The sequence below is a fragment of the Balaenoptera musculus genome, chromosome 12, assembly GCF_009873245.2.
Source record: "Balaenoptera musculus isolate JJ_BM4_2016_0621 chromosome 12, mBalMus1.pri.v3, whole genome shotgun sequence".
In the NCBI taxonomy this organism is placed as follows: domain Eukaryota; kingdom Metazoa; phylum Chordata; class Mammalia; order Artiodactyla; family Balaenopteridae; genus Balaenoptera; species Balaenoptera musculus.
The window spans coordinates 13,066,789-13,079,832 of NC_045796.1; the positions used below are offsets into that span (position 1 = coordinate 13,066,789).

Sequence of the window (13,044 nt, forward strand, 5' to 3'; positions counted from 1 at the left end):
TTAATTCTGCTGGGGAACTCTGAGAGCCTGTGAAAAACATGCACTTCTGAGTTTTCCTCCCAAGGGACAGGGGCACTGGAATATTTATATACCAAGTCCCAACGGTCATTGGTTGAGGGCTTGTCCTGGGGGCAATGCATCTCTGCACAGGTGGGGAACTGGAATCTGGCAGCCAGAGAAGTCCTCCCACCAAGAGATGCAAGGACTGGCAGTGAAGTCTGGCCAGTGTACCCCAGGTGATCAGGACAAGGCCATGTGGCTGGGTCGCTAGCAGCATCCGCTGCAAGCGGTCTGCTCCCTTCAGAGCCCTTTTCTCTCCCCCTTGCTGAAGCCTCAGCCTTTCAGAACCATCATGATTATCACCATCAACACCTTCAGTCCATTTTTATAATGAATGCCAGGAATCTGTGGGTTCTGTAGGAAATCAGGTCTTTCTGTTGATTAATCAAGAACACTTACCAAATGTTTTCTATGTAGAACATCTATTTGTAAGAGGAAAGACTTTCTGGGTGAAAATCTCATTATATTCATAATGTAATGCTAGATAAACCCCAATGCAATAACATTTTAATAAAAGCATACCCCAGATAATGTATGAAGGATACAGAGAGCTTGCTAACATTATTGTTCTCCAAAGAATTTAAAATATTTTTTACAGCAATTAATCTGACACAGAGGAAACGGGGAGAGCTTAGACACAGAAAGAGCTACTCAGAGGGCTCTGCTGACAGTGGACAGAGTGAAAAAGTTATTTTACTTCACCTTTGCCTTTTTGGGTCATTCCTTCTCTTATTTTCTTTCCATGCCTTTCCCCAATTCTTATCATTAATCATAAAATCTTAAATTATGTATTGCCCTGACAATTTTACAGTATTACATAGATTCATGTTAACTCTAGTTAGCCTGAAGACTCTGGTTAGATCCAGCATGTGGTGCTGGCCCGAGAAGTTAAGTTGCTCGGCCTAAAATGGCACATTAAGTGGCTTGCTTCAAGATACTCTGATTCAAATCCAGGATTCTTCCTTCCATGCAATCCGTCAACTGCAGATTCTCTTCTATTTCAGCTCTTGTCTGAGACTGAAGAAATTTTTGTCTAGAATTATTTAACTGAGTTCTGGTCTGAGTTTTGTCACTTTAATGACATCACATAACTTTCCTATTGTATAATGCCAATCTAGTTTGATGTCTAGGTTAAAAACTGATCAATTTTATAAATTCTGGCACTTGAATATGATTAATTGTCCTCTAAAGGCTAATAGTACCTAGATGGCATATGCTTAGCACTCAATAAATGTTAAGGTTTTATTAGATAGTACTCAAGATTATTATAATTATTATATTTCTTAAAAGGGTTTCAAGCATTCTCACTACCAGGCCTGCTTCTGATATCTAAAAACAAAACAAAACAAAACAAAACAAAAAATTATTTTTTCTTCTTCCCTTGCAGTGCTTGTCATAGCCCAGTGCTAATAAGCTCAGCTCTCTGCCTGCAGGCCCAGGTAATACTCGCAGAATGGAGATTGCCTTGTTGTATAATCTTCCTAGTTCCTTTCCTGAAAGGAAGAGGGAGTTGAGTTTCTTATCAGAACAAAGCAGCATCACATAATCTGTCATCTGGAGAGAAGGAGGGAAGCTTTAGATTTCATGCAATTTTTTGAGGGGAAGAAAAACTACTAAAACTATCTAAAAATAGTAACAATGTCACTACTAAAAGTTCTTAGACTGTATTCCACTAAATATGTATAGTCAAAATTCTGTGCTCTATTATTATTTGTGTGGGGTTATGTCACCATGTTTGTGTTCAGTTAGGTTCATTGGTTTCTATTTGTTTTAAATTTTTGGAACTGCTTCTTTTTTGTTTGTTTGTTTTTAGTTTATCTATTTTTTTAATAGAAATCATTTACTCAGTTCCAAAGTCAAAACTATTTACAAATTACAACCAGGTAAGCCTTGCTTTCATCCCGTTCCTCTACCCACTTTCCTCCCTCCTTTTATGTTTGTTTTAAAAATTTTTTTCTACTGTTTCTTTTTACAAATATAGGCAAGTATGTATACTGAGGGGTATCCTAGCTCTCTTTTCTTACATAAAATTAGCATACGGTATCTATTGTACTGTACCCTACTTTTTCTCTTGCTTTGTCCTGGAGATTATATGTATATATGTCATTTTTCATAGTTATTCATTATATGTAGATGCCATAGTTTATTCAACTGTCCCCTGATGATAGACATTTGAATTCTTTACAATCTTTTGTTCTTGCAAATAATGTTGCAAGACATATGCCATTTAACATATTTATATTTAGGACAGATCTCAGAAGTGGGATTTGTGGGTCAAAGGGTAAATGCATTTTTGTTAGTTACTGCTCAGTTTCCTTCTACAGGGTTCCATTTTGCATTAACACTAACAGTGTAATGAGAATGACTGTTTCTCTATAGAGCTAGAACTTTAAAAATTGATTTCACCTTTCCTTTCACCTCAGTTTATTTAATTAATTAATTAATTAATTAATGGCTGTGTTGGGTCTTTTCTGTGCAAGGGCTTTCTCTAGTTGCGGCGAGCGGGGACCACTCTTCATCGCGGTGCACGGGCCTCTCACTATTGTGGCCTCTCTTGTTGCGGAGCACAGGCTCCAGACGCGCAGGCTCAGTAATTGTGGCTCACGGGCCCAGTTGCTCTGCGGCATGTGGGATCTTCCCAGACCAGGGCTCGAACCCGTGTCCCCTGCATTGGCAGGCAGATTCTCAACCACTGCGCCACCAGGGAAGCCCACCTCAGTTTATTTTTACCTTGTATTTTAGAGGATATAATTCAAATTTCTTTATTGTCATGAGTCTGTGTACCAATAGAATTTACTTATTTATTACTTATTTATTTATTTTTCATTTTTATTTAACTACAGTTGATTTAAAATATTATATTAATTTCAGGTGTATGGTTTAGTAATTTGATATTTTTATAGATTATATGCCATAGAAAGTTGTTATAAAATATTGGCTATATTCCCTGTGCTGTACAATATATCCCTGTAATTTATCTATTTTATACCAGGTAGTTTGTACTTCTTAATCCCCCTCACCCATTTTGCTCCTCCCCCCACCCCTCTTTCCACTGGCAACCACCAGTCTGTTCTCTGTATATGTGAGTCTGTTTCTGCCTTGTTTGTTCATTTGTTTGTTTGTTCATTTGTTTTATTTTTTAGGTTCCACATATAAGTGAAAACATACAGTATTTGTCTTTCCCTGTCTTACTTAACTCACTAAGCATAATACCCTCCAGGTCCATCCATGTTGTTGCAAATAGCAAAATTTAATTATTTTTTATGGCTGGGTAATATTCCATTGTATATATATGTATATACACAATATATACAATATTCCACTGGGTGTGTGTATATATATATATATACACACATGCATATATATATATACCACATCTTCTTTATCCATTCATCTGTTGATGGACAAGAAAACTGGGTAGCAATACCCATATCAGACAAAGGCGACTTTAAAACAAAATCTATAACAAAAGACAAAGAAGGACATTATGTATTGATAAACAGGTCAATCCAAGAAGAGGTTATAACATTTGTAAACATTTATGCACCTAATACAGGAGCACCTAAATATAGAAAGCAAACATTAACAGATATAAAGGGAGAAACTGACACTAATATAATAATGCAAGGGGACTTTAACAGCCCACTTATATCAATGGACAGATCATCCAGACAGAAAATCAATAAGAAAGCAGTGACCTTAAAAGACACATTAGATCAGGTAGACTTAATAGATATTCACAGAACATTCTTTCCAAAATCAGCAGAATACACATTCTTTTCAAATACACGTGAAACTTTGTCCAGGATAGATCACATGCTAAACCACAAAACAAATTTCAATAAATTTAAAAAGATTGAAATTATTTCAAATATTTTTTCTGACCACAATGGTATGAAACTAGAAATCAATTACAGGAATAAAACTGGAAAAACCACAAACACATGCAGACTAAACAACATGCTACTAAAGAAAACCCAATGGGTTAATGAAGAAATCAAAGAGAAAATCAGAAAATACCTTGAGACAAATAAAAATAGAAACACAAATTTTCAAGATATATGGGATGCAGCAAAAGAAGTTCTAAGAGATGTTTTTAGCAATGTAGGCCTACCTCAAAACGAAGAAAAATCTCAAACAACCTAACTTTCCATCTAAAGGAATTAGAAAAAGAAGAACAAACAAAACCCAAAGTCATCAGAAGGAAGGAAATAATAAAGATTAGAGAGGAAACAGAGACTAAAAAAACAGTAGAAAAGATCATTGAAAGAAACTGAGTTGTATTTTTAAAAGATATTGATAAAATTGATAAACCTTCAGCCAGACTCATTAAGAGAAAAAAAGAGAGTGGGCCCAAATAAACAAAATTAGAAATGAAAGAGGAGAAGTTATAACCAATGTCATAGAAATACAATCATAAGTGAATACCACAAACAGTTACATGCCAACGAATTGGACAATCTAGAAGAAATGATTAATTCCTAGAAACATACAATCTTCCAAGATTGAATTAGGAAGGAATAGAAAATCTGAATAGACCAATTCCTGGTATTGAAATTGAATCAGTAATCAAAAAACTCCCAACAGACAAAACTCCAGGACCAGATGGCTTCACAGGGGAATTCCGCCAAACATTTAAAGAAGAGTTAATCCTTCTCAAACTATTCCAAAAAATTGAAGAGGAGGGAATGCTTCCTAACTCATTCTATAAGGCCAACATTTTACCCTGATACCAAAACCAGACAAAGACACTGCAAAAAAAGAAAATTATAGGCCATTAGAATTTAGTGACAACTGTTCCAAAGTGACATGAGAATGGACAGCTCTGCCTAGAGTTTAGATTTTGCTCGTTTCCAACATAGCAGGGGTTTCAGGGCAGAACTGAGCAAACCACGGATTTATATGGAGAACTGGAGTTTTGCAAAGCTCCTAATTCTGATATTCATAGGGTAACTTCACTTACATTTATTTAAAGTAATTCCAAAACTGTCAAATCCATATTCACACATAAATGCAAAAGCATGTTACAAAGAAATCTATATTTTGTTTTTTAAACTAATTTTTTCCTTGAACTTAAGATTCTATTCACTTAAACACCTATACTTTATTTAATAACAGGATTTTGGGGGAAATGGTACAATGAAAATTCATATAGATTCTAACGTGCCTCTTGATTTCAGAACTATTGAAATGTAAAAAATCAGGTTTCTCAGAATCAAGGAAATAGAGTTCCACTGAGAATAGAGAGATAATTATACTCTTTATTTTTCACCATGAAATACATAATAATTTCCTGTATTATACTTCATTTGCTTCTGGTTTGGTCTTCTTTGACCTACTTATCCTCTGGAATGTATATATCATTCTTATTTTTCTAGGTCTCCTCTCTACCTTTCTGACATATGTAGTTCCTTAAAAAGTGATTTTGTCTATTTTGCAAGGTTTGTAGTATGAAAAAGCCAAACTTTACTGATGGCAATGAACACTTATTTTGCATTTAAATATTAAAATTTGATGTCCTATCTTAATTAATTTTTAAAAGTATGTCTGAGTGTGGCAAATTCTATGTAAAATATTTTGACTCTAATATTCCTTTAGTCCAAAATTGAAGCAAATAAGAAATATTAACCTACTTTTGTGTCTAAAGTTTGAACAAATCATATTGAGTCATCAACGGGATCATCAGAGACCTCATATTTTACCTTCATTTAAGTCTTACTGATAGCCAAACAGGAGGGATTTCACTCATTGTTTTTTACTCCCCAAACTTTTCCTGCATCTCATGTTTTTAAAAACAGCTTTATTGAAATATGTTTTACATATCATAAAATTACCCTATTCAAATTTACAATTCAGTAATTTCTGATAAATTTACTGAGTGATGAGCCATCATAATACATCAGCTTTAAATCATTTTAATCATATCTATAAAATTCTTTATGCCGATTTACAGTGAATCTCCATTTCCACCCCCAACTCCACGCAACCACTATTCTATTTTCTGTCTCTATAGATTTGCCTTTTCTCTACATTTTATATAAAGGAATCATACAGTATTACATGATTTCCTGTGTCTGTCTGTCTTTTACTTAGCATTACGTTTTCAAGACTCTTCCATGTTTTAGCACGTGTCAGTTGTTCACTAAACAATATTCCATTGTATGAATATACCACACTATTTACCAGTTGATGGATATTTAGATTGTTTCCCATTTTTGGCTATTATGAATAGTACTGCTATGAATATTTGCATGCAAATCTTTGCATGGGCATATGCTTTCATTTCTCTTGGGTCGATACCTAGGAATGGAATTGCTGGGTTGTATGGTAATTATATGTTTATATTTTTTAGAAACTGCCCATAGTTTTTCCAAAGTGGCTTCTGCATCTCATTTTAGCGCTTTCTTTATTGTCAGAGGAAAAAGACCATGTTTCTGTCATTCATTCATTCATTCACAGAACTCATTTCTTTATTTTGCATGTGTTGAGCACGTACCTTGTCCCAAGAATTAATGATATAACCATAAACACAAAATTGTTTCCTTCAAAGTGCTCACCATCTGTTGGAGAACCAGAGGAATACCTAGATAACTAAATACAGTAAGAGAAGTATGGTAAGCAAAGTCCACCGCTGGGGTTGAGGTGCAAAGAAGAGGGCACAATTCCAGGCTTGGAGGAGCAGGGAAAAGTTTTGGAGAAGGTCACACCGAAGTTGATTTGTGGAGACATATCTAGGGGAGTGAGGGAGGAAGGGCATTATAAGCCTAGCAGCAGAAGGCATCCTGCCCTGCTTGCGGTCAGAACCCCTTTACCCAGATCACCTTTACTTTTCTTCATAGCAGTTATTGCCTACAGTGTGCTATGTAATTTATGTGTTCATTTGTTGAGCTATTGTCTCTTTTCTCCTTGAAAGTAGAGATCTCTGTCTGTTTTGTCCACTGATAAAGCCCAAATATCTGACACGGTATCTGACACGGTACCTGACACAAAGAAATGGTATTCAATAAATATTTATTGAATAAATGAATGTATAACCACAAACAGTTTTGATAAACGTGTGTTTAATGCTGCATAATACACCAACTACAGATGAAACTTCACTGAGTTGAACAAAATCAGAGCCGCTGGGTAAAGTGGATGGATGGGTACATGAGGAGGAACACCTTTAAGATTGTAGAACATCACATCACAAAGTGAAGAGCAGTGTCTTGTTTCAGAATTTAAGACTAGATTTGGTAAGACAAGTTTGCACAGTGACCAAAGGATGGTTTGATACTTCTGGTAAGAAAACAAGATTTTTATTACATTAGAATCCAGAGAAAAAATTGCAGGTACCAATGCAGAAATTTCAAGTGACTTTTCAGAAATTTAGGAATGATTGAAGAGGAAGGATGCCGTTTGAGAAAGTTATTTAATTAATACAATAAGGAACAAGGGATCTGAGGGGGTGGAGGAGGGAAAGGAGGAAGAAGAGGAGAAAACTGTCATTTCCTTAGGATTTTCCCACTGTGATTGTCATTTTTGAGGCATTTTTTGCAAGTCAAATAAGCAAAGACAATTTTTGACACAGTTGTGATTTTGAATACAGCTTGAATGTCTTAGGTACAATGAAAAATGCCTTTGCTCATAAAGGAAACATTACTGGGGAAATACTAAAACATCTTTTACTCATATTCATTTTGGCTCTTATTTGAAGGAATCTCAGCCATCTCCGTTTTGCAGGAAAGGAATCCACCCAAATGAAGACTTACAATTTATCTCTTACATATATCTGTATTTAGTTTTTTGTTGATTGACTTTTGTGTTGTTATCATTTAATATGGGCTTCTTGTACTGAAAACAAATTGTCTAGAGACTAATAATGCTATAAATTGGGTGTTAATTGTAATTCAGCTCAATGGAAGTATTTTTCTCTGTGTTTTAATTTTTTTGTTTATTTTGGTTGAATAAGGGGTAGGGACCCTGGAGGAAATGAAATTGTATTATTAAGCAGGACTTGATCATGAAGGACCTTTTATACTCTGCTAAGGCACTCAGACTTTATCTAAGAGCAATTGGGAACCATACAGGATTTTAATGAAAGAAGTTCATGGAGTGAAGATTTGCTGTGATTGTGATTTGGACACTAAATCAGAGGAAAGGAAAGAACTAGAGAGAGGGATAATGGTTTAGAAGACTTTTGCAGTAATTCAGGTGAAAGTTAATGGTGGTCCGAAGGAGGTGGTGGATAAGGGATGCATTGAAGAGCTGTGGCAGATGCAGCAATGATACAACTTAGTGGTTATTTGCACAGATGCTGAGAAGAAGGTTGAAGCATCAAAGATGTCTTCCATATTTCCTTTTTTTTTTTTGGACAACTGGATAGAAAGTGATATCATTCACTGAAGAGGAGAACACAGGAGAAAGAGGAGCAGGCATTTCATGGAGTAAAATGATGAGTTTGGTTTTGGATTTTCCACTCTTGGGGAGAGTCTTAGTTTGTGCTGTCACATAACAAAATACCATAGTCTGGGTGCCTCAAACAACAACTATTTGTTCCTCCCAGTTCTGGAGGCTGGGATGTCCAAGATCAAGTTCTGGCAGATTCCATGTCTGCTGAGGGGCTTCTTTCTGGTCGGCAGACAGCTGCTTTCTTGCCATATCCTTAGATGGAGGAGGAGCAGGGAGAAGAGGGGGAACCACTGGTCTCTTCCTCTTCTTATAAAGGCACTAATCCCATCATACGATTAGTAAGGGCTTCACCCTAATGACTTCATCTAAACCTAATTACCTCCCAAAGGCCCCACCTCCAAATACCATCACTTTAGGGTTTAGGGCTTCAACATATGAATTTGGGATGGGGGGGCACAGATATTGGGTCTGTGGAACACCCATTGAATAGGTACACTAGGCAGTTGTATCTTGGGACGGAAGCACCAGGATTGAAATGAGTTTGAAGTATAGGTTTTGGATATGTGTGTACAATGGTTATACATGCAGTCATGGGTGTGTGTATGATTCCCTGTGGAGAGTACTGGAATGAGAAGAGAGTAGGTCTGTGATTAGAAATCTGGGAAATACTGACATTTAGGAAACAGATGGGGGGGAAGAAGACCCTATGAAAGAAAGCAAGGAGTAGTTAGAGGAGAAAGGGGGAAGCAGGAATGTGTTGTCGGAAGAGCAAGATAAGAGGCGTTTCAAGAGGGAGGGAGTGGGCTGTAGTGTCCGTTCCTAGAGTTCAATTAAATGAGGGCTAAAGAGGGTAGATGGGATTTAGCAACATGAAAATCACTGGGGTTCATGGTAACTACTGCTTCTGTGGAATAGTGGGCATAGAAATGAATGAGGGGAGGAAGTAGAAACAAATGGTGAATATAAATTGTTTTATTCTTTCTAAAATAGTTACAGGAATTTACACTAAAATAACCTAGCCTAAAATAGGGTTTTTTTAATCGAGGTGAAATTCACATGAGATTATCCATTCTTTAATGAACAATTCAGTGGTATTTAGTATACTCACAGTATTGTATACACTATCTCTATCTAGTTCCAAGGCATTTTCATCAACCCAATGGAAAACCCATACCCTTTAAGCAGTTGCTCCCTATTCGCTACTCCCCCCTCAGCCCCTGGCAACCACTAATCTGTGTTCTGTCTCTATAAATTTACCTATTCTGGATATTTCATGTAAATGAAACATGCAATATGTGATGTTTTGTGTCTAGCTTCTTTCCCTTTGCATAATGTTCTCGAGGTTCCTCCACATTAGAGTATGTATCAGTACTTCAGTTGTTTTTATGGCTGAATAACACTCCATTGTATGGATAGACCACCATTTATTTATCTGTTCCTCTGTTGATGGGCACTTGGACTGTTTCCACCTTTTGACTATTGTGAATAATGCTGCTATGAACATGCATGTACATGTATTTATTTGAGTGCCTGTTTTCACTTCTTTTGAGTATATATCTAAGAGTGAAATTGCTGGAGCCTAACATAGTTTTTTAAAACTATACTTTTAGTGTGGGTGGGGGAGGGACGGATTGGGAGTTTGGGATTGGCAGATGCAAACTATTATTTATAGAATGGATAAAAAACAAGATCCTACTGTATAGCACAGGGAACTATATTAAATATCCTGTGATAAACAATAATGGAAAAGCATGTGAAAAAGAGTGTATCAATATATATGTATAACTGAATCACTTTGCTGTATAGCAGAAATCAACACAACATTGTAAATCAACTATACTTCTTTAAAATAAATTTTAAACACTATACTTTTATATAACGCTAATTGAGAGTTCACAAGAAGCATTGTGCATTGTAGAAAAAGTTGACTTACCCAGTCTCTTTTCAAGTTCTTTACATTCTCTTTGAGATAGGATTGGTGAAACCACCATTCAGTAATTAAATAACACATCAAAAGAGAGATAAGTTGAGTGAAAAAAATATGTAAAATTTTTAAAGAAGGAAGTGCCCTTTCGAATTGAGTTTTGAGTTTTATAAGAAGAAAGCACTTCAGGTGAAGAGTTTGGATAAGTTGACTCATGTAAGAGAGAGAAGACAGGACAGGGCTAAGGTTGGAAGTTTCACGGTTTAATTTTTCTGAAGAAAGAGTGCAAGTTGCACCCTATTTGGTGATAAGGGAAAGAAACACAGATGAATAGCACCCATGGTGCTGATTTCATAGCTAGCTGACTCTAAAAATTAAGATTGTATTTTCAAAACCAATTTTTACTCATCTCCCAATAACTGACTCTTTTATGTTTAATCTTGTGGATTGTAATTCTCCATTCAGAGACACCAGTGTAGATGGAAGATTTGAGTTCTGTCTATGATAAGCAATCTAGCCTCCTATGGTTCAGTTAAATTTTATTCATAAAGTAAAGATTAAGAAATTTTTAGAGGTGGAGCAATGATTACATTTCCTATAAAATTCTTGGTGTTTTAAAGTGGCAGTCATTCTACGTCCTTAAAAGTGTCATTTTCCTCTGCTGTCTTTCCTTTATAGAAAAAACTCCTGGGAATAGATTATGGAACTGAGATTTTCCAAGACTTGGCTCTGTGATTTAACCCCCAAGGAACTTCCTAAAGACTTGGGAGAGGAAAAAATGTTTGTTGAGTATCTGTTAAGTGTTTTATTTGTCTGAGCTCACCTAAGTCCTATAACAACCAGTAAGTGGTATATCCATGATATGAACCTCAACTTACTAACTCCGAAGTCAGGCCTCTGTACACCATATAATAGCGTGCTAATTAGGTTCCTTCTTATGTGCCTGTGGCTTGCGAGAGAAGTAGGATGAGACAGATGCTGAGGATAGCCGTGAGCTCAGCAGGAAGTGGAGCTCTGATAGGTGAGCTCTGATGTTTTCTAGGAAGACAAAAAGGGGTCGGGCAGGTCCTACTTGTGCCACACGTTGGCTGTCCCTAAACTGTGCCATGTTACTTCTCAGGGAAAGATTCTGGATGATTTATCAGAAGAATATTAATTCCTCTTAAAAATATGTATCCAGGATAAGTCCAATGCTGATTCAGAGGGGTATCTTTTGACACACCTCCATTTCACTTACTCTATCTCTGTTCAACATATATGATCTCAATCAGTGAACTGCTAAGATGGACACTTTTATTCATATTTGTGTATGTATTTGTTTCAGGCAGAGAAAGCTGATGGATTTATCAACCTGCCTGATTTCACTGTAGAGAGAGCGTCTGAATGCAAGAAGAAGCAGTAAGTTCTCTATCATTTTCCACAAAATATGGAGCCAGGATAACGTCTCTTTATAATGTTCCTCAGGTGATAAGGTGATTTGGAAGTTAATGATGGTGACATTCAAATGTCTGAGAATTTTGACTTTATGGGTTGGAACCCCAAACAATAATAGAAGCTTTTAACCTCTTGTTTTCTGGAATTTCATTTTGTGGAGCAGATGGAATTTAAAACCCCACGGAGCCCTGGCAGGGTGTGCTGTTAATGATGGTGTCTGTGATCCAATGAAAAGCAAGCTGCCATCCAGGGCTGGCAGGGTCATGAGATGTCAAGGCTGTGTCCTTGTAAAGAGAATGACTACATAGGACTCACCAGAGCTGCAGATATGATACAAAACCAGTTTCTTTTCCTTAGTTCATGAAATTGTCAGTAGCATCTTTGAAGTTGAATTCTCTGAGATGTCTTAGACTTGGGGATTAGCCCCCTGATATAACTGAAGTCCAAAAGATTTGAGAGCTGACAGGAGCCAAGAGTCACCAGCCCATGACTCTAGACCAGCTACCCAGACTCCCAGTTAAGTGCTCTTCCCATGATAGGATCCAGCTGCATTTTGCATATGTGTCCTCTTCACCTTTTACTTATTCTTTATTCTGCTTTTGACATCTTTTCCTGTTTTATTAGAGTGGGGCAGTTCCCTATTGACCTGTGTTCCTAGTGGCAGCAATTGATTAGTTTTTTTCAATGAATAAACTGGTGTTGGCTTTAAGCCTTTGCCATTCTGATATAGCTTCCTATCTTTAGTGATACACGAGGTTGTGCTTTTGACCACACTGGTCATTTACAAAAACTCTGGCCCATACAGCAGGACTTCCTGTCTAAATGGTAAAAGGGAAATACTTTGTTATCTTCAATGTGCTATACTTTTCTTTTAAGCTAAAAATCTGCCTTATATTTTTCCTTTACTAGTAGAGAATAGCTTGGATAAAGTTTTTGATGTGTGTTCACAATGTAGAAGTTTTATACTTGATTGTTTTTCTGTAAATACAATTATTGTATATGTTGATTGAATTTGAATGAATACTTTGCTTGAAGGAATTGATCTGAGTATTTTGAAGTGATACATCTATCACTTTATATTTTAATTTATTGTCTATTTATAGCAAAACAGCAAATGAAAATAGAAGAATATATCCATATGTTTTAAATAGAAACTATTGATCAGCCACGACTCAGTCCTGGTCTGGATGTCCTGACATGATGAATTACCCCTCTGCTCTCTAATAAAATAGAGA

General features: G+C 36.3%; 2 protein-coding genes across 2 annotated transcripts in view; one reads left to right on the forward strand and one right to left on the reverse strand.

Annotated features, from left to right (window-relative positions):
• IPCEF1 (interaction protein for cytohesin exchange factors 1) overlaps window positions 1–13,044 on the forward strand; it is a 164,849-nt gene that overhangs the window by 105,742 nt on the left and 46,063 nt on the right. The window contains exon 7 of the mRNA XM_036872212.1: window positions 11,700–11,773. Within this exon, the coding sequence (XP_036728107.1) occupies window positions 11,700–11,773 (74 nt within the window). The remainder of the gene's footprint in view (window positions 1–11,699; window positions 11,774–13,044) is intronic.
• Window positions 1–13,044, reverse strand: part of OPRM1 (opioid receptor mu 1) — a 168,215-nt gene that overhangs the window by 20,319 nt on the left and 134,852 nt on the right. The window lies entirely within an intron of this gene.